The sequence below is a fragment of the Numida meleagris genome, chromosome 2 (assembly GCF_002078875.1).
Source record: "Numida meleagris isolate 19003 breed g44 Domestic line chromosome 2, NumMel1.0, whole genome shotgun sequence".
In the NCBI taxonomy this organism is placed as follows: domain Eukaryota; kingdom Metazoa; phylum Chordata; class Aves; order Galliformes; family Numididae; genus Numida; species Numida meleagris.
In genome coordinates, this window is record NC_034410.1 from 90,030,360 (window position 1) to 90,053,807 (window position 23,448).

Sequence of the window (23,448 nt, forward strand, 5' to 3'; positions counted from 1 at the left end):
CCCGAATTGCACAATTGGTGTATTTCTGCATTGGCATAATTAGATGTAGCAGACAAGTCCTGGCTATTTACGTATGTTAAACAGTGGTTGCAACGGCGTTTTGCTATGAACTGTACACGAAGAAACAAGATTAAAAAAAAATATATGATGAACTTCTTTTTGCTAGGATTGATGATTCAAAATCAAGGAATCCCCCACAAGGTATTCCTTATATTGGAGAGTGGCAGAAAAGTAGATTTAACTGATTGCACGCACCTAATTATTTAGATCTTCTCCACAGTTTTGCTAACATAACCCAAGTGAGATCACAAGTGACTTCCCTGCTCCTAACTTAAGCTGCAAACTAAGCTGTAATGCATCAGCAGAAGTGTGCAGCACTATTTTTCATGTGGACAAACAATCGTGAATTAGCTTAGCTTCCCACATTCAAGTGCCTGGTGGCATCTGAGCTGCTGAAGGCTATTGGAGAGGACCACCCATGGCACATAGGCCGTGGAAGACTGTGTTCGCCCAGAGAGGCAGTAAAGGTCAGAGCGCAGCTCCAATCCCAGTGCATGAAGTGCATGAGATATGTGGAGCAGGCTTCTAGGATAGATGAGGTTAGCAGAACTCACACTGTGATCAAATTATAGAATTCAGGCACTAGTTCTAAGGATTAACAGATTGCTTTATTTTCACAGACTGTTTGAGCAGGCACATTTTTTACATTCAAATTGCTCCACACATCTCTCTCTGTATGTTTTAACGAAGAACGGGACTTCTAATTTACCATATCTATGGGCTTAAAATAAATATTCTACTTTTACAAATAGTTTGCTATTTATGTAAAAGTCTTGTATTCACAATAATTCTTGCTTATGATGAGTGGGATCTCTTCACCTGATCCATAATGTGCCACACTATATGCTAAAAGTTATTTTCAGAATAAAAGTTACTCTTTTGAGTCTTTCACAACAAACAGGTTTGTTAACACATTCAGAATTGTACTGTTTTCTCTGGGGACAGTGCGACTCGCAACCATGGATATGGGAACTATCCGAAATTTTAATTAATATTTTCTTGTAATGACTAAAAAAGTGCCATGTTCACAACTTTGGGAAGTTTTATATTATGTGTAGACCACCAAGAAGTCTACCAATTAGAAACACTGAACAACTGGTATCCGTCAGGAGGTCATGGTCAGAAATTGCAAACAGGGAAAGGAAATATGACTGTTAGGAATGGTAAATAACGCAGAGGGCAGAGGCTAAGAAATACAGAAGTAAAGAAACAAGGTAAAAATAAACCAGAATATGTGAAGATGGAGAGAACAAAGAGGAAGCAAAGAAAGAAGAAATGGACTGCACATGAAGGAGGAAGGTAAAGGAGAAGGCCTGAAGGGACTGCAAACTGCAGGGAGGGCATTCAATCTGGAGGAATGGAATAGGCATAAGAAGGAGAAAAAGTTTAAACAAAAAGTTAAATGAGCAAAGACAGAAGAAGCAAAATAAAAAAAAATGAGCAAGGAGAAATGTCAGAGGTAAAAGGAGATACGAAGGCAGACCTGATAGAAAAGTATAACTACCATAAAAAAAGAGCAGAGAAGAAAAGCAGTAGAAAGGGAACTTCGCAGGAGGAGTCTTGAGGAAGAGCACAACAAACATGCCCAGTGATCTGGGTTTGTGATCAGAAGGGTGTGACCTGTTCATGGAAGTTTACTATCTGTTTTCTTTCACAAAATGAGAAAGAAGGCAATACTGGTGATAAGTAGCATAAGAAACAAACTAAATTTTATCTGATGTACTAATTGCTTTTTCATCTAGAAATCAAATAAATCCTTTAAATGAGTATCTATGGTAAAAAAGTACACATTTTTAAATGCAAACTTTCCTATTTTTGGGAAATATAAGCCAAGTTTGGGAAAGGATCTGGACTTGAATTAGTTTCTCTGAACAGAAGCTGTAGATGTACAGCAGCTCCAAGTAAAATGGTAAGGCCTTTTGTCTTAAAGACCAGAAATGCATGAGAAACAAAATATAATAAAAAATGAAAATTCAGGTACAGGAATTATGTATTTCATACTGAATAATTATTTCTGTACTGCCCGTAAATCCTCTCCGGTAAGCTGTGCATCTAAAACTCATCGAACTGCCAAGGGGTAAACGCAGCTCCATCCATCACACAGCCACTTGACAAATACATTCCATAATAGAAGTTTATTTTTATGGGAGGCTGAATCAAGGACTTTCCCATGCATACAAAAACTTGTCAAAATTATTTATGAGTCTTGCTGAGACACACAATATGTCATATCAAACTCCTATTTTCCTTCCAAGCACAGACTGTCAATATCTCTGCTACTATCAATAATGTGGAACACCGCTGCTATAGGCCCTCAGGATTTTGAGGTCATTTGCCCATCCTAGCCTGCTGCCAGACGCTGTCTCTAGCTGCAGCGCAGCGGAGGAGAGGTGTATTTACAACCTCCACGAGGTGTAGTTAAGGTAAGCACTAGGGACCATGTTCAAAGGTTTTGCCAACATAAAATAAAATGGAAACATATGCTTGAAAAATTACTGTTTATTATAGCTAGAGTTATGGAAATAATGAAGAAAATGTTGCTGGTCTCTTTCTAATTTAGAATATCCAAAAGATTACCAGCACTCTCTGGCACAATTAAACAAATAATCACTTCTGAAGAATATGTTCGCACCTTTCTGAAGCTATGCTACGGAAATCTCCCATATAAGAAGGCTATTATTACCATTTTTAACCAGAAAGATAGTTTAAAATCTCATGAACTTTGTTAATAAGGAAGAGAAGCTCATGAAACCAAGTGTTTATTTAATACAACCCTGTTTATTTGCAAAAAACCACAGGAAGTCTTAAAGCAAACACCAGCCTTTCTGCTAGTGGGTCTAGGCCCCTGTGCAGAAAGCACGTAGTCTGGGACAGCAGTTCCCCTCACTTTTGTGGTTGAATTTTATTTATTAACATCTGCATTAATATTTTAAGCCTTTCTGGTACCAGCCCATCCCCCTGTTTGCTGTCCCTTGGGCCCCTGCAGCCTCCAGCTCTGCACCCAGACTCCCTGGGCCAAATCTGGGCCTCAGCTGAGCAGTATAGCAGCTGAAGGGACCCAAACTGTACTCAAGTAAAAACTCTCCACAAAGACACTATCAGGCAGTACCTAAAATTTTATTTTACTGTATTTGAACAGATAGCTGCAACTATTATATCAAACCACACAGGCAGGAAGTGGCCCCTGCTCCTGGGCTGAATATACTTACAGGTTTCAACTTGCAACACATTTGCTCTGCAATTCATCTGCTAATGGATGATGGGCATGCAATTAATGCGGCATGATGCAGAAGATTCACTTCTCAAAGGCACAGTTATAGATTCATGTCAGCCCAATAGCTGTTGGGTGCAACAGATGGCCATTTGGGAAGTCACTGAGCCTCAAATTCCTGTTAATTTTTAGCTGCCCTTCCGCAAATGACATGCACTACGGATGAACTGTCTATCAAAATCTGAGAAGAACAATTCCCTCAGTGAAAGCTCACAGTGGGAGATTTATTTAGCTATCCCCTCACACCCAACCATTATACGAGAGGAGATTACACTGATACTGCAATTAACTTTGAAGGAGTTGGCTTAGGCACTGGAAAGAATGTGGTGGTGGAAGCAAAGAAATCTGTGGCAAATTCACACAGTGGAGAAGATACAGAGGTATGGTGCTGCTGGGGTTATGCAGCAGGTAAAACAGTCAGTGTTCCTTGGCATGCCCTTACTGCCTCCTTCTCTTAGAGGAGTTACACTGTGAAACAGCTCCATGTCCAGGTAAACAGCTTTTGCAAATGTCGCATGGGAAACTTACCCTAAATGTAGGACAGCAAAAAGTGGTGCAGACAAGAGTTAATTTGGTGAACTCCCACTGTCTCCAGCAGCAGCTCCCAAATGCCTGTGCAACCCTAAGGTCAGCACTGTCCCACTCACTACATGGGGCTCTCAAGCAGCTGATTGGGAAAGTGCATATGGAACTTGTAAAAAACGCCTTACAGGACCACTGCCATCAGTGCCATGTATGTTTTAAGTCTTTGTCTGCTAAAGCTGTCTTACCTGCTGTGGTTGGAACAGCTGGAAAAAAACCAACATGCCCAGGTGTGTTCCTCAAGTGCTTGATGGGCTGACAGCTCCCATACACTCAGTCAACTTTATACATTTTGAGGAGGTCACCTTGCACATTTTGAGGAGCTGTGTGTAGTCTGGAAAACTTTCGAAGAAATGAAAATTTGCCAGGTTTAACCCGGCAGGTGTCTCAGCACCACACAGTTGTTCACTCACTCCTCCCCTTCCCAGTGGGACAGGGGAGAGAATAGAAAAAAACAAGGTAGAACTCGTGGGTGTAGATAAAACTATTTACTAAGATAGAGAAAAGGAAAAGGAAAATAGTTATGGCTATATATATATATATATGTAAATGTTTGTAACAAGTGATGCACAAGCAATTGCTCACTACCTGCCGACTGATGTCCAGCTAGCCTCCTGAGCAGTGGAAAAGAGTGAGATGAACTCCTACCCCCCTTCAAAACCCCTTCTGCATGATGCCATATGGTATGGAATATCCCTTTGGCCAGTTTAAGTCAGCTGTCCTAATTCTGCTCCCTCCCAGCTCATTGAGCCCTTTGCTGCAAATGGCCTTGGCTCTGTACAGTACTGCTGAACAGCAACTATAAACATCACTCTGTTATCAACACTGTTTTTCTCCTAGAACCAAAACATAGAACCAAAACCAAATCATACCAGACACTCTGAAGAAAACAATCTCATCCCTGCTGAACCTAAGACAGAATTTCAGAGACATTAAAAAAAAAAAGGCAGATGATGAGATCTGTGGGGTAGAAAGTCTTTTTCTCACAAGTCTGTTAGAGATTTTTAAATTCTACCATGTCACGAACAGCAACTTTTGTACATACCATTATAGAACTTTGCCAAAATAATAATAAATAACGAGGAACACAGCAATAATCAGGTTGTCAAATTAGAATTAACATTACAGAAAAAACTAGAAAAAAAGGCTTTCATAATTTTTCGTTACTGCACTAGAGTAACCTTCATTGCCTTCTTCAATTTTTGCCTGCCTGGAGAGAATTTAGAGAAAGCAACTGTTTACAGCCAAGCCAAACAAGACATAAAATCACTGGTAGCCCACATGAACACATCCAAGTTTGTTCAGAAGAAGCATTTTCACTACTTCAAAAAATCCCGCTTTCTTAAAGCATAAGAGCAACTGAGCTATTTAACAATTTTTGTCAGTGGCTTAAAACTGTCAGGAATCTGAGGTCCTTTTAGTGGTATACTTTCCGCAGGATGTAGGCACAACTCATTTTGTCTCCAACAGGAGCCATCATGCCTATTACTCTTTGAACACTGCCCTGCAAATGTACCTTTTAGAAGAAGAAAAATATAACTCTATTGATTTTTCTCAGCCCTAAAAAGTAATAATTTGAGATTATTTTCAGGCAACAATAGAGTGATTGCACTGATGCCAATTATTAAACCCAGAATCTTAGCTTCTCTTAAAGGATATTTATAAACACAATTACTTATTTAAGTTTAATGTCCCTGTGGTAAATCATATGCTGCTATTAAAGTGCTGTACTTACTGTACCACTTTTGTCTTCTATGATAATGAAGACTGTGCCAAAAATGTCTGAACAGGCAAGGAAGCCTAACCACTATATTTCATACTTAGAGAGACAGCAGTAACTGATGCAAAGCAAACTTCCTTTTACTCATAACCATGCTGCAATATTTGAAGAAAGGGCTAAGTCAAAGATTAAAATGTGTAGAGTCTGAATCATCAATTACTTGCATCCTGAGAATCATTTAACACTTGAGCAAAGTGAAGGTAAAACATAAACATTCTGACTTTGTGGCAATCTACATTCTCTTTGCACAGATTTGAACGACTGCACTAGTACCAAGAAGAGGAACCAGGCTGCTGCATTTCATCTAAAAGGCAAGACGTTTTTAGTAGCACTACCTGTATAAACTTTTATGGCATGAGATGGTTACAGATACTGTTTTTTTGCATCCTATCCTTAATTATTTTCTTTAGAAATACAGAACTGAAATGGAATGATTTCCTCAATGCACTAGGTATGTCTTCTCCTCCTAAAAAGAATCGCTGTGTTTCTGTTACCTTCGGAGAAATCACAGAATCATAGAATTGCTTAGGTTGGAAAGGACCTTCAAAATCATCAAGTCCAACCGCAACCTAACCATACTGCTCTAACAACCTACCACTAAATAATGTACCCGAGCAAATCCAAATGGTTTTTAAACACATTCAGGGATGGTGACTCAACCACCTCCCTGGGGAGCCTGTTCCCTAGGATCAGGCTAGGAAAATAAGACACAGGAACATAGCTGCTTTGCTGGAGCTGCTCTTTTTCCTCACCCAAGATGTGTTTCACTCCTGCAATGTCCTTAAGCAAACATTTTCCTTCTCTTCCTGTCAAACTAAGGAACTTTGTTAGCAACACCATAGGACAGGAGATAACTGTAGAGCTCTCTAATTGTTAAGCTCTTGCTAGGGCTGAGTCTGATCATTCACTGAATTGTTGAGTTGATGGGATTCGTGTAGCTGGTTATAAATTGATAATCTAAATTAATTCATTCAAGCAGAAATCGATTTTGTAACTCCTTGAGAGCTTGTAATAATGCTTACCTCCTACCGTTAGCTGCATTCTCCGTTTCATAAAGCTGGTTGGAAACAGCTGGATTCAGGTGACCTGCTAGCTCATTAAATCTGTTACATGTTCCTTCTGGTAAATGATATTAAGCCGAAATGTCCTTGCGTTGATTTTTTTCCTTTAATTTTATGACAGAAATAACCTAATTTGTAACACAAAATAACAATCTCCTTGGATTACTTTGCCTTGTTAAAATATTTTATGCATTTTTCATTTACACGAAGGTAATGGAAAAACACTTAAACTATCTGTTATTTAAACCACAAGAGATGTTACTGAAAGTCTGATAGCCCCAAAAATGATTGCCTCTTCATAGTCTTTGCTTTATATCTGTAATAAAAGGCGGACAATTCAATTCATCGGTTAGTAAATAAAGTACGATAGTTTTTATTTTATTTGCTCTGCATCACAAGAACTAAAATCAGATTGCTTTTCGAATTCATTTAAAGATGGGCTCATTATTTTCCTTTTCTACTTCTAATGCAAAATGCCCAGTGTCTATTTTGAATGATATGGTTTAAAAAAAAAAATACACAGCAAATATAACCTAATTCTAAATGTCAGATTAAAAATATGAATTTCTTTCACTGAATCCTCTGTAATTATTTACATATTAGTGACAGAATTGACAGCAAACAGTGCTGAATAACTGAATCAGAGTACCTCACTATGGATCTGATGCAAAGCATACATACTTATTTCTCAGAACTTGATGACTTCTTCTATCAACTGTTTAGACGAACTCTGAGCAAGTGCATGAACTACATTGCTACGAGGCAAAAACTTATGTATTCCTCACTGGGTAAAGCCAAAATTCTACCACCTTCAGTGCAGAAACACCACCTGTTTGGGGAATGGGAAAATGTAATGCTGTCCAAACTTCACATACATAAAAGGAACAAGCAACCCTGTGTTAAGAAGCTTAAACATGTCTTTGAACACTTCATTTTACCATTTCCAGCAGACGTCACTATAGAGCAAGGATTCATATAGGCTGAAAAAATGGCAACACTATCCAAAGAAATTATGATAAAAATGTTTAAGAAGGCTTAGCTATTAAGATAATAGTAGCTAAAATCAGAATTATTAGCTTATTAAAATTAAAGATCCATATAAAGATAAACCATCCTTTTAATTATCAGAAAGAAAAAGTGGTATTGATTTCAAGCTCCTGGCAATAACAAAGCACAGAAAAGCATAATACAGACAGAATATGCCTATCCTTCGGGATGTATGAAACTCACAACTATTACACTAAGCAACGCATATGCTTAAAAATGCAAGTATAATGTTTTCTAACACAAAAACTCATGATAGATGCTAACACAGTGATTGTACAGCCACATATACCACTACCCATATAGAAGCAACTGCTTTTTCCCTTATAACTTTTATTCTCAGCAAGCAGCCTCTACTTGTTCCCCAAATCCTATTTTTAACTGCACATCATAATCAAAATTTTGTCCAATAGAATTTATTTAGTAACATAAAAATCAGCACACAATAGCAGTGAAAGGGGATGGTAGCGCAGAACCATAGTGACTGCACTATTTCTAGAACAAGTTGATGAAATATCTAATCATTCTTCCTCTTAAAAAAAAAAACACACAAAAAAACTGGAAAATAACTCCTATCCCCCAGTATTTTTTCCCCTAACATTTATTGCCTTAAGAATTAAAACTGCACCATTCTGTGCGATGGCGTTCAATCCTGACTGGCTGAAGTTTGTCTGAAAGACAAATGCTACTCAAGGTAGTGCAAGGCTAAATGTTGTAGGCGAGTCTCCAGGAAGACCTGTCTTTGAGACATAAATTCTAATGACAAAAAGCACATAGAGGGAATTTTTTCACTCTACCATACCTCAAACAATGTGTCCTGTTTTCCCAGTGAGCTTGGGTAATTTGTCTGGTGTAGAGAGAAGAGTCAGGGCCAAGTTTTTGCCTGTTTTCTCTGGTGCTTGTGGTCTGATATTTGATTAGCAAGGGGAAGCACTCTCTGTGTTTAGTGTAGATTTGGTATTATAAAGCTACACAGCTCCTTTGCAAGGATGCACGTGGAGGATGAGCGGACACAGAAACTTCTGCCCATTCACCTCATGAGAGTTGACTCTATGGGCATGAGCTGTGGGATCTGCACTCTGAGGGAGAGAATACCAGTGCCCTTATGACCCACTTGGAAACAGTTTCAGCACTTTCCCTGAAGCAAGAATACATAAATTAAGGCAAAAGAGCTGACTGTCAGACTTCTTCTATGTATGTTTCCACTGGCTGAATCGGATGCTGGCAGAATTGCTGGTATCTCTCGTTGCTAAGTTGGTTTAGAAACTTTCCTGAAAGATTAATCGTTAAAAGTTATGTGGTGCCTCACATTGCTACGGCTCATCCTCCTGCTGGACTCCCAGAGAGGCGCTGCTAAGTGCCAAGAGAGTGTTGAATTTCATTTGGTTGAAAGGTTTAACATAATACTGCTCTGGGGAGAAAAAAGTCTCTACAGTATTCCCCTTGGCCTGGAGTGTAAACTAAGGCACACTGCCTGTGCATGGATTTATGTATTTATTTGATACAAGGTACTCCTTTAGTGTGCAGAACTTAGGACTGTTGAACTGGAACAACCAGGGAGGCAAAGCTCCACCATGCTCTGCAAGGGAAGGAAGGAATCCTTGTGGCAGTGAGAGATCTCTACCCAAGAGAGGGGTATGCCCACACCTAGGAATGATCCCGTTGCTGCCAAGTCAAGTCAAGCATTTGCCATTTTTCAGTTCAACACTCCACCGAAGTCAAATCTCTCGTTTTCAAAAGGCCAATCAATAGCTGAATTGTTTTCAGCAATAGAGATCTCTGTACAAAAAAATAATTTTTTTTTTCAAATATACATAGATGATCCAGCAATGGTCTAGGTCTAATGCTAATATTTTTATACAGGAAAAAGTTTATAGATGTGTACAAGCATGTTTAAAATCAGAATTATAAACTGTTTATTCATATATATTCTATTAATGAAATACTACCGGTAGGATGGCACACTGGGAGATGCAAGCCTATTTTTCTGTTGGCATTAGATTGCTGCAGAAGATTGCAGAAGGAAAATACTAGATAAGACTGGGGAATACTGTCACTGCCAAACCTTTTTCAAAACACAATGATCAGCAGCTCCCTACTTGGCTTCTCCAGCAAAAGCTCCCTTCATGGAGCACCAGCTCCCTTCATGTTACTTGGAAATGAAGCGCCACATACACATTAGCTTCTGCCACACCCTTCCTGTTGCTAATCTGTCTTTTTGTATTTAATTTCTTTTATGGTGGCTTTTCCACCGTTTAATTAGGCCACGGGGAGTAAGGAGAGGCAGTCTCACTGTCCCTTCAGAGTTTATTTCACAGACTGTTCCCTTCAAGGATTTTATTTCTGTCATTGAAAGCAGACATTCTCATATTGCTTAAACACAGAAAATGATTAATACAATGAGATTGTTATGCTCCTAGCTAAAACGGCCTTCTTTCTAATGTGAACTACAACAGCTTGAAAAGATGGGCGCTGACACTACACTACAGCTGACAGTTTTTCTTTTTTTAGGTGTACTATTATTGGGATCTGTAATACTGTGTGACCCATAATAATAATCCCACCATTCTCCTCATATTAATATCATAAATTCTGCAGACATAGATGATATTATCATATATCAAATATGACCATAAAACCAATGTGATCTTAACACCTTTGGATTTATCTTGAAAAGAAAAATACTAGATAAAATCATTTATGCTGATATCACTGAGTCTTTACTGGGCTACAGAACCATGTTAAGATTACAATATATTTTTAGGAGGATAGGCATTTCTGACAGATATATTAATCTGTTCCTTGAGTTAAAGTTGTGGGTAGTTAATTTGTATGTTATTTAACAGTCAGTGCTTTCCATTCTGTGTCTCTGGCCACAAGCTTGAAATTCCTCAAATGCTGAATTCTGTGTAATATTCAGCGCGTGTATTAAATGTCCTACCTTAATGAGCACTAGTCAATGAGTAGTATTTTATAAAATGTAAGTGGCACCTGCTAGTGTCTTAGCAGCTAAAGGTCTCTGAGCTAATGCAAAGACATTGTGGGTTAAAATGGCAGTCAGCTTTGGAGTAATGTAAAAGGAAGCCCATGGTATCCACATACCAAATTGACTTAATATTGGTTTCAAGGTCTGCATCTCTGAGACCACTTACACTTTCCAGTAATGTGATCACAGTGAAGGACTTTGGAACATTCAGAAGACTGAATTTAAAATACCGAAACCTTCAATTGGCCACCTCCTTCTTCCCACCTCTGCTCTCATCAGAATTAGAATTTCCAGACAGACTGTACAATTTGATTGCATGTTTGGACAACTGCTATAATAATAATTATATATATATATATACATATATATATATATAAAAGAAAGCATGAAGTGGCTGAGACACTGAGGCTGCCAAAGTGCCTGTGCTACATGCAAACATGATTATTCTCATTTCAAATAAAAAATTTAAGTAAAATTTACTCCGGCACAATGGAACTATCCAGGGGCCTATATACTACTAATGCCTTCAGTCAAGAGCATTGTGGCAGCAGAAGCGCTGCAGTTCTACTAAGCAGTGATGGAACAATATTTGCGAGGAATTTTTACAGGTCATGTAAACCTATGCCCTGTGAAATCCCCTTTCACAGGGATGCTGTATCAAAAAGCAGGCGAAAGAAAAGGAGAGACAGAAGTAGAACAAAAGAAAGCAACAAAGAGCAGCACAGCATCACAAAAAAAAGATCAAGAGCTCTCTATAGGCACTGGGAAGAGGATTCTTTCCTGATTTCTTCTCAATAAATGGCCCAGCCACTTTTTTGCATGTTGCTGGCAAGAGGCTCCGTCTCTCACAGAGCAGAATACCTCTGTGAGGAACAGTCCAATTTTTTTGAAATATCTACCTCCCACGAACAACAACACGTGATGATATTACGGTTGCCATTAGGAACCAAATTTCTTTATGGATGCACAGGCATTTTGAAAGGGTAAACAGGTCCTGAATAGTGGTTAAAACGGGCAGTCATTAAAAGATCAGAGCCTAAATTGAATTGCTAAAGAAGCAGAGGTGAGTAGGGAGCAAGCAAAGTTCTCTCTCTGCTTTCACATGCACAGTTACTTAGAGGGGACAGAGAGAGGGGCAGGCAAGGACAGTCCTTTTTCTTGACGGGGTTTATAACACTATGGTGATACCAATCACTGCAATCTTTTGAAACATTTCATTAGCTCAGATATTTGAGGGTTTTGTGTCCCAAGCTTCTTGAGTCAAATGGTTAAGCAAGAATGATTACTTTTTTCAGTTTTGGGTGGAAAATGCAATGAATTTAAATGCAAGTAACAGAGCTCTGAAATTACCACCTAAAGAAATAAAAGACAAGATAAACAGCAACACGTGAGATTGGCAATACCGACATCCTGCGGCCTTTACCATAACGAGAGGGTTGTAGGAGAAACTCGTCTTGGGACAGACAGTCTCCCTTTACAACTCACTGCAACCATGCCAGACTTGCTGCTGTGACTACATGCCATAATCTACTCCTTGACGCACAAATTCCCTTTGACAAAGATGACTTTAATGGCTTCTTCTTTGTAGCATTATAGTGTATTGTATAATTAATTCAGGAATTAAAGCTGCCTGAATGCATTCAGACACAGCTCTTCTGGAGCTGTTGCAATCTGTTTTGTCAATAACCCTGGTTCAAGGGTTGCTGTATCTACACATCAACACAATACGAAATGTCCACACTGGATATTTACAATATTTCTGATAGATTCAGATTTTTACTACACAACTAACATTGCATATTTTCATGTTTAATTTCCAAAAATTAGTCTGATACAAATTTAGAAATAAAAAGTTTCCAAATTACGAAAAATTATATTAAATTCATTTATTTTCACCTCCTAAGTATGCTCACCACATTCAAAATGAATTGTTTCTTTTAAAGTGTAATCAACTATGTGAGGTTTTCTGTAAGAAATTTTACTTTCCTCTTGAGGGTATCCAAAAAGCATTAAAAACCCAAAGAAAAACATACATGACAAACTAAAAGGTCAGAAAGGAGACTGTAATTGATTTATTTTCCTTATGGGTGAAAAAATGCTGGGGGGAGAGAGAAGAGGAGGAGTAGGAGGTGGGCGCAAGGAAAGGGGGAGAGAAAAGAAAGTTAAATTTGCCTACTTTCTTTGTTAATTCTCACTTATGTCTTTAACCAGGAAAATATCACAAATGTCACGGCCGGCTTTAACTGGCCTTGCTAAGTATCTGCACTAGGTACCGTAACAGCCTCCTCAACTCAGTTTGGAAGCAGTCTCCTCAATTCAAAAGCTGAACGCATCCTTTCTTTGTGAGGAGCAATCACCGGAGATCACAGAGAGGTGTTTGTCTTCTGATCCTGGAGTCTGGGGTTTTCCCAGCACTGCTGAGGGCTGTTCTGGCTATGGACAATGGATTACTGAGACACGCAGATGACTTACTTAGAGAACAGATGATAGTTTTCTCTTGAAATATTAGCTGTCCAGAGTGTATATGTGGCACAATTTTGTATGCAAAGAAATACGCAATTCTCCCTTTTCAGTACCTTTTATGTCTTCCAGAGTCTTTTTTGAAAGCAGTATGTTTACAATAAAGGAAACAAAATCTGGAAAGCAAAAAAAAGAGCAGCATTCTAACTCACTGATAGGAATATGGTGTGACAGGAAGGATGAATAATCAAAGATACAGTTGATAGTTTACTGTTAACATGAATTAAGCAATCCGCTGACAAAAAGTCTTTCTTACTGTATTTTAAAGATATGGCTCTGACATATTTTGATCACAAATAGTTTCAAAAGAGGCACACTGTGCCAGCTGGGCTGTTCTTAAACAAAACCTCTCCATTCTGATCCAGGAAACATCAATCATCACGTCTCCAAAATCATTACCACTTATTGAGCATTCATTAATGTGCATAGTGCTAAATAAAGCAGAAGAACATGCTGTCCTTATCCACATTTCTGATCATCTGTACTTTATTTCTGAACTCAGTTTGGGTCTGCACAAACTCAAGAGTCTATAGTAAACAGAAGCACAGAAATATTTCAGTGACTATGTATTACAGCACTATACTTTTTGTATGCTTGTTTTATCTTTCACTTTCTGTAAATATAAAAGAATCCCATTCCAACTGCAGGGAAAGACTTGAAGTTGGGCCTTTGCAGGACAATGTGCTCAAAGAAGGAGAAATCACAGAGGGTCAGGCTGCACACTGGGAAGTGAAGGCAGCACCTGAGGCTGAGGAGAATACGTTGGCCATGACAGAGCTCAAACATACAAGAAATCGCAAGGAGAAAGGGCTTAGGCCAAGCTGATGGATAAGTGATAGGACTGAAGCACCATCACCGACTAAAGGATGTGCTATCTGTTTGAAGAACATTCAGCTATGCCATGTTTATAATCTCTGATGGAAATTAAGCATCAACTTATAGAATCAAGCTCGTAGATAATGTCATAGATCATGGCTGTCCACAGGAATTCACCAGAACAGGTACATTACTTCTAAGGAAAAGACAGTGCATCTTTTACTAGAGAAAGAACTACAACAACATTCAAATCTTGAAGATGTTAATAATAAAGACAACTATTGAGATGACTATAATCTACCTCTGGTTCAGCTTTTCAAAAAATTACTGTATCTGACCAACCTCAGAGAACATACTATTGGCTAAGTATTTGCTGAATTTTCATCATTTAAAACATCCCAAAATTGGTATAATTCGCCATTTTAGAAAAGAAATGAATATTTATCAGTGGGATGCTCTTACAGTTCTATCTACCAGCTGTGTTAAAGAAGAAGTAAAAGTGATGTTCATAAAGACAATGACAAAATTTCCTTCATTTAATAGGCAACTCTCTGATTACTGGCCACTGGAGTATTAGGTTGAATTGCATCACTGATGAATAGCCAAGGGACTCAGTTAACAAAAATCAGTGCTTTTAAAGTCTTTAATGATCAGAACAAAATGAATGAAAGCATTCGTCAAGATTATGATTGTCATCAGAAAATGCTAATTACATATTAGTTTAATAATTGCCACATGATCATTTACAAAAATTATTAAATTTTTTACTTACTTTGAAGAATTAAGTTTTTTTTCAACAAAGTGTTCATAATAGTGCTTTCAGAAGTTACATTTTTAAGATTGCAGAGCTTCTGAAGCTGGGCTGCTACTGTTGGAAAACTCTGATTTGAGTTTATTGCAAATAGATCTGATTTCATTCACTTAAAGATATATATTATTACCCTCCTAAGGAAAGCCAGAGCAGAATAAAAGTCATGAAGAACAGGTAACTTTCCCACCAAAACAGTTATACGATGAAAAATTTAACTCCAGTAAACTCCCACTTTTTTAAGTGTACTAATTATTATGTGTACTAAGTAAGATGTATCAAATGTATCTGTCAGAGTTGTGTCATCTGGATGGCACAACAGAATATACCACAAGAATTAGAATAAGACAGAATACTATTGAAATAAAAAACATAGATCTTTCTTCAAACCAGCATTAAATCAGTTCTACAGCTCAAAGTGCATCAGTAGCCACTAACTTAACAACAACAAAAAAGCATCAGGCACTACTGTGAAATGAAATGGAAATTTTCTCATCCCATAAGAACTTTTACCACTCCAATGAAATCCATGACTAATACAGTACTTAAGCTCTTTTGCTAGTCTGCAAGTACAAAATCCCCCCAAAGAACAATTTTCCCATTTTCTTAAAGTTTACGTATTAAACAACCAGCAGTAGCTCAAATAACATCCTTTCTTTTCAGGGGAGAGTGTAACTGAACTATGTCCAATGGCAAAGGTTTAAAAAACACACACACAACAAAATCTGAAAACTATAGAAAATATATTATTTCTCAAGTAAGATTAACATTCTCACTTGGAACAGATGTGTGAATAACAAAGTGGCACATCTCTTCGTTGTCCTTAAAAAGGGCTTATTATATTTAGGACTGAAAGTATTACACTGGTTCCCTTGTTATTCTTAGTAGTCCCTACTCAACAAGGGGGAATACAGTAACAGGACTGATTTTACTTGAACTTTGCAAAAAAGTAAAAAAGGTTGATTACTTCGAATGTAAAAGCATAAATAGCTGCCTCTGATTTCCAGTGTTGCTATGGCACAGGAACAAGGTACGCTTCAACAGAAAGCAGATGCGCTACTGCAAAACCAAAGTCCAGTGCACCCAAGCCTACATGATTTGTTTAATCTCATCTGCCAAGTGCAGCGGAACCTATTCCAGATCACTCACTGTTAGAGTAAGAGCTATGGGGAAAGAAGAGATAAAGTTCGAGTTAAAGCCTTCTCAAGATGAATCTTCAAACTTGGTCTTGAGGGGCAATTATTTTGATTCCTTCAAATAAGAGAAAATATTCAATGGACTGATCCTCCCAATAGTTACTCAACTTGCATCTGAAAAGCATCCGGATAAAGCACTGGGATAATAAAGTATGAACGCTCTTTAGATTTAGTCAGATAGCAAAGAGGAATACTACTGCCAGACAACAATTCCTCTTGGGACTTCAGCAAAGGAATATGGAAGTCTTCATATGTACATCAAACTGCTTAGAATCTTGCACAAGTCAGTGGCTATTCAAGCTTGTGAGTTGCTCACGCAATATTAGTCATCAGTTCTGCCTCGTTTCCACTAAACTACCACATTTGCCTCTCTTGTTGGCAATTTTAGTCCAAGGAATTAACTGGGATGTAACTGAACATTCGTTTCCAATGGTAGTAGCTACAGATCAAGGTTAATCATAGAATCACAGGATGGCTTGGCTCGGAAGGGACCTCACAGCCCACCCAGCCCCAACCCCTGCCGTGAGCAGGGCTGCCCCCCACCAGCTCAGACTGCCCATGGTCCCATCCAACCTGGCCTTGAGTGCCTCCAGGGAGGGGGCATCCACAACTTCTCTGGGCAAAGACATAAGTAGGGCCCCACAAGAATCTTGCAAAGTTTTTTTCTGTATTTGGTCTGTGGAACGGTGGTATTCAGTCTTCAAGGCTGTCAATCTGGCATTTTTCATGAGTAGTAAATTCATTAAAATAAATATACAACATTATGTGTTTCAACTTGTCATTTGGGTAAGATCTGTTTTATTGCTGCAATTTTTGCTGTAGTATGTACAAATCCATCAAAAAGTCTTCATGATAGAATTGCTTTATGAAAATGTTAACTATGTAACGCCTTCTAAAGAAGCCATAAATGCTATGACAGCGATACTAAGCCTACATAAAAATGATCTTTAAAAATGTGCAACTGCAATATTTTGTTTTCAGGAAGTTTTTTTAAAGCTTGCATTTCAGAACCAGGCACACACACAGAACACGTAACCAATTTCTGTATGAAAATACATTTCAGACATTTAGTATTAGTACTAAAAGATATTTAACCCTTGAAAAACAATCTCAAGTCTATTTTTCTGCCAGTGACCCTGGAAAACAAACTCATGCATGTCCTTTGCCATTTTATCTTTCATAAGCCTGGTTGCTAAAAACTTCTAGAGGAAAAGTTTCAAGTATGTTCACTTGATCTGTACATTCTAAAATAAACATTTATTTTCATAAGGACACAATACGTTCAGTAACTGCAACAGATAAATACTGCTTGTATTCGCATTATGGCAATATATAAGGGTAATAGATATCTGAAATTTGTTTTATTTCCATATTTTTTATATAATATCATTGAGTGACTATGTTTGCTTTTAAAAGAAAGAGAATAGTAAATGTGCTATCAATTTCTTTTCATTGTGCTGTCTGACTTAGAGAAGGGAACATAAAAATACATGCTAGCATCCACATAACAATAAGATCAAGTGAGAGCAGAAATGCTACACTTTTCAGGAATAAATTTTTAAATAAACCTAATTCTACCAGCACTTCCATATAAGTGGAGGTGGTGGAGACAGGGAGAGCCATTAAAGATTTCCAACTTAGTTTATGTTGGCCAGTATACCTTCCGCATGCAGATGGGGCTGAGGTGCAGAAGAATACTGGAAAAAAGGCACGAACAGACCCATTAATCTTTTTCCTAGGTCCTGAAAGATCTCACACGTACCAACAGTTGAGCCTACTGCCAGTGCTGTAAGGAAATAAACACATGCAGGTTCTCAACTCATTTTCTACTAAGAGCAGCCTCAGAAGCAGCAGAACCAGCGGCCTCGTTACTAAAGAGCTGCATTGCACACGCACTCTGCAGTGCAGATACAATCATGTCTACGAGCAATAGCCAAACTGTGGCTTTTTTCTTTAGCACGGTCTGTAATAGTATACTCCTGTAAAACTGATTTGAAACTGACATGAGGTTGCAAAATTATTTTTGGCTGAGGGAAGGAGAGGTGACATGTAGGCAAGCAGCCATCAGCATCATGATTACCAACACACTGTTTCCAGGCAGAGAAAGGGAACATACATCTTACTAAAACTGTATTTACTGGAAACATAAAAGATAGCAGAACGAAAGAGTTAACAAAACAAGCGCTGTCAAAACATATGCTTTCTTTCTGCTCTCTCCCATGCAACAGGACAAATTATTCCCCTTGCAGAACCTCATGTGAGGACTCGGGTGATTCTCTGCAGCTCAGACACTCCCACTCTCCTCCTTTGTATAGCTACATTGCCTTGGCCAAAGGTCTAATATATCCTCCTGCTCTCTTCCAACACCAGCAGCACTCCTACTGCTCCAACCAACCTACTGCTCCTTGGCACTGTAGTGCCATGCCCAAACTAACAGGGCTGTCTCATTCCACACAGGACCCAATTGGCTGGGGAACAGCACAGAGTCTAAGGCTTCCCTGCAAAGTAATGATGAGGATTATTTCTTTGAGCTTTGCGCCTGCTTTGCCTGCAATGTGCTTAAGCCTCACTACTTGGTAGTTGCTACTGAGCCCGGACATGAAGTGATAGAAGCTTGCGCTCAAGCAAATGGGGTCACACCAAGTATGTATCTACTATAATGAAAATTGAATGTCTTCCTTAAAAATAAATAAATAAATACTGAAGGAGGTTCTTATGTAATCACCCAAATTCTGGAGCTGGAGCTTATGGTAAGTGTTAACTACTATGCGCTCTACAACTAAGAGTGAGAGCTGGTGATGCTGGAATAGAGCCAGACAATCTTCAGAACCCTGGCTCTGCAACAGAGTGCTCTGGGCAAGCAGCAGCCCAGCGTACAAGAAAATAGAAATGACAAAATATCAGAAGAGCTGACACTTTAAGTTGATTTTCCCTTTGTGCAATTTTTAATAATACTAAAATAAATATTAAAACAAACAAACAACCTAAAGTTTTCAGAGCATAAAGCAAGCTGTGGTGATCACTCTGGTGTGACATTCTGACAAAACTCTAGCTGTGTTTCTTCATCATAAAATCTGCCAGAGTTACTATGGGTCTTATATGATTTATCTTTTTTTTTTTTTTTCAATTAAGAAAGGAATTATAAAGAGTATAAAGGGACAAAAAAAAAAAGGAAGTTAAAAAGGGCAAGAGAGGATGTGTGTGCAAGAGAGAAAGTAGGAGAGAGAGAACAAGACTACAAAATACAAGACATTCCAGATGACAAAGGAAACTTCCACATATATTTTATAAGTGCTGCTTTCTGATCCTCTGGAGTTCATTTATACAACAGTCTACCTAGTGTGAATGCTACTTTCTCCCTCATCTTTTCATTCCTGTTAGATTTTCTTACCTGCCTGTCAAAAGTATCATCTTTACTTTCAGATAGGCATGCTGATTTCTAGAACACCCTAAGCAAAGGACACTACAATTAATATTAAATTAGCATTTATTCAATCATCTCAGAAGTTGTCCAATACTCTTACTCTGTTACTTATATTGTTTTATGCTTATTAGCCACTTCTGATCAGGAATTATCAATTAAAGCATGTTTGCAGTATGGAATCCCACTTTCATTTTGGCACAGAAACATCATTTAGTGTTTCCTTCTAACCTAAGTTAACCTATTTACAAACCTATGATCACAAATTCAGCTAAAACCAAATAAACAAATGAAAAAACCTTGCTGGCAGAAAATAATATGAAAGAGAGAACTCCTTTGGCATTCCGAATGCTCTTCTGGACTGGAAGTATATATCAAATTGATTTGTGAGAATCCTATTTTGAACTGTGGCTTGATCCTTTTCAACTGATACGCTCGAGACCAAAAAAATCAAACCAAAACACAAAACAAAACATGTATAGTATGTTGTCTAAATATTAATAGTAAGGAACCATTAGAACACAGTTAAAATATCTTCAGTCTGTTTTCCCTCTGATACGGGTAGATGAATTTGAGAATCAGAAGTTAAACAAAGAAGTGTAAAATATAATTATACTGTAACACAAATGCATTACACTCTAGAGATAACAAAATATCAACAACAGTACTAAATCTGCCCTGAAATGCAGAGGTATGAAGCAATTCATTAAAACAGGGGAAAACTAGCAGCATTCTGCAGCTAACAACTGCTAACCTTTTTTCTCAGGAAAAATATAACAGTGTTTTCTTCTACATTTCTTTATACGCAAATAGAGAGTCTGTGGCATTGGCCTTAAGATGATCTCAAGCCATTTGGGGAATGGGAATCCATCAGTGAAAGTTCAAGATCCAGCAGCATTTTCTCCCCCTTTCTTGATAAGTCTTGGCTGTTAGATGATTGCACATGATCACCCAAAAGAGATGTACTGCAGAAGTAGTCAACAGTGAAATCTGGAATCAAATTTACCAACAGTCTGTGGCAAAATTTGATTCTGAATTTGCAAATCTGTGCACTCCTAATGCACATTATTGAGACACTTGGTAGGGCTTTCCATTCAGTTGGAAAGGTAGATCAATGCAGTAGATGCAATTCTTGATGCAAATTGCATACTATTATTATTATCATTATTATTATTATTTTGGAAATCAAGTAGTAATGATTTTTCATTTGAAGGGCCTCTTTGCTTTGGGAATGAAACATATCTGATGTTGAAACTTAAAGAAGTTCTGCCTGCTGGGAGAGCTCAATGGCAGAATACTGCAGAAATAAAACACAAGATAATTAAAAAAAAAAAAAAGGTGAAAGAACTTCCAAGTATTATATGAGTCAAATAAAACTGAAATATTTCAAACATGTGGGAAATCTCTAAAGAGTCTATGACAAATCATGTACAAATATTCTCTTGGCTACAGGTGCCTCTTGGATCTTCAGCTTAGTAGTACAGAGACTACAGTGAGCACAGAGCCTCTTTCTCATTTAGGTAGGGCTAATTTCACAGCATGACATGAATGTAGCTACTCCTGCAGATCTAATTTTTAAATAAGTCTTAAAATTATTTTAGCTTTTGTTGGGTGTGGATTATTTTGTTAAATAAAATAAATGTCTGTTATTAAAAATACCCCATTATTTATCTAAGATGGACCTAACCTAGTGAGGATACATTGTAATCAAGCTGTACTGACTGCTCAGTGTCTAACTGAGCTATAGACTGGTGGGAGACCACGCACCATCTCAAACACAGAGTTCTTTCCCGTGGCAGTTCATTATCTTGCCGTTGCTGAAACAGCTAAATGCATCTCATCCTGCCTATATATATCACTGATTCACCAGTGTGAAACATCACAAACACTGAATCGTTGTTGCTGCTCTTTAGGTTTCAGTGAGCTAGTCCACACGGCACATGGCAGCTTCCTGTAGAGTACCATGCCGTGCCAAATAGCTTGTTTTCATTTATAATCAATCATGTTAGCACTTTCTGCACTAGAGTCCTTAAGTGCTACTGTGCCCATACATTGTAAAATAGTTAAATCTTTACAGTATTTTGTTCTTACTAAGTTCACCGACCTCACTGTTTTGCTCACGATCCTATTCATGCGTATGGAAAATACTTTTATTATTATCCTCTCCCCTGCTCCCCTCAAGGACAGAAACACTGCCAAACATTTAGAGATCCCAAATGAATTTGGAATTTCTCACTTGAACTACTTACACTTTTAGTAAACTGCCTCTGGTCTGTCAGTGTTTCAGCCTCTACTTTTGCAGAGAACAATATAATTACAAAGAAAACACCACCGCCACATCACAATCCTTCCTCTCCAACACTGTGCCCAAATCACATCTATATAAATTAAATCTATATGTTCCTTGCCAAATGAGACACAGCAAACAATTAGAACAACAAAATAAATACTAAATATATACATTTGGTTTTCAGCCATGGATCTGCTTATATATCCAGCTGCACGATCATGTTCCCTGAGGCAGAACTACAGGGCAGATACCTGAATCAAACAATGGGGAGTATCTATTACACAGTATCTCCTATTAAATTGACCACAAAAAGGCTCTCAGAAATTCATCAGTGAAAGTGTAAAAACAGAACAGAGAAGCAGTTTTTATGTAAGACATATAATTAAATGATAGACTTTTCCAGACTTTTAACGTAATTTCAGCTCATACATATGCTTAATAGTTATGAAAAAAATTGATTTTTCACAACAGTTTGCAAGATGTCTACATATGTATATATATTAGGAATAATTAAAGAAGGAGGCAAAAAGGATTCCGTGATCTGAGTGTGCTGCAGTCACCCAATAAAATGCTTATCTGTTGGATAATTTGGGTTGTTTATATGAGCAATAAACATCTAACTTACACGTATATATGCCAGTTTGATTTTTTTTAACAGATGCCTTTTAAAACTTGTTTAGATAACACTTCATTTGCTAGTAAAGAGATCTGGCTGCTTAAGTGAAAGATACAAACTTTTCTTACACAGATCCATGAATCCCTGTCCCTGTTTCCTCTTCCTCACAGATGTTTTTTGTCACCTAGTCTTTAAAAAAGCTTTTCTAATTATTTTCGAAATTGACAGGAAAGGCACCAAATGCATCGGAAATAAAAGAAGTTAAATTGAAAGTATATAAACACAAAGATTTAGACGATAAAATAATCTGTCCAAGACTTAGAGAGTACCTAGCAAATAGAGTTCTTTCTGCTCCCTGTTTCCAATAAAAACACTTGTGCAGAATTGATCAAGCAGTTTCTTTCCTAGCATTCCGACATTTCTTAGAAGAGTTCAGAAAGCTTGTGCTGGCTCGGATCCTGACCTGAAGGGGAATGGTAGCAGGAACAAGGGAGCGCTTCTAACTACATCCTCCTGAAATTCACAACAGTTTTGGAAGGGCACACGTCCCGGAGGTGCCAGGAGGCAGCATGGGCGCCTGTCATAGCCTGGCAGTGCAGTGGGCACGAGGGCAGCGGGAGGAGCTGAGCGGAGCAGGGGCAAGAGATCGCCTGCAGCCCCATTGGCAGAGCGCGGCCAGGGAGGATGTCAGATTTCATCCTCGGCAGACATGTACAGCAACTGATGCCTTGTAGTCAAAAGCTGTTAAATTACCTGTGAAGGGTTACTGGCAGGCCTGGATGTTTTTCTCGTTGTTTATTTAGTTCCAAAACCTCTTGGTCTTTGTGCTGATTGCCCTAACTGACAGCACAGGAAATCTGGACTTTGTAAACAGGGCACTGCTGTATTGAATTACAGGTAACAAGTGTGTAATCAACCTGCTGGGGCTGGACCTTTGCAAAGAAATCTCTGGTAGACAGACAGAAAGAATAGGTTTCCATATGGAGGAATCAATTAC

General features: G+C 38.2%; 1 protein-coding gene across 6 annotated transcripts in view; it reads right to left on the reverse strand.

The window, feature by feature from the left end:
* The window catches only part of ZNF407 (zinc finger protein 407), a 344,657-nt gene that overhangs the window by 44,993 nt on the left and 276,216 nt on the right, over positions 1 to 23,448 (reverse strand). The window contains exon 9 of one of the 6 annotated variants that reach the window (XM_021385828.1): positions 13,275 to 13,420. The exons of the other annotated variants lie outside the window; for them this stretch is intronic. Within the exon in view, the coding sequence (XP_021241503.1) occupies positions 13,290 to 13,420 (131 nt within the window). The 3' untranslated portion in view covers positions 13,275 to 13,289. Of the gene's footprint in view, positions 1 to 13,274; positions 13,421 to 23,448 lie in introns of those variants that run through there. 6 annotated transcript variants of the gene reach the window in all.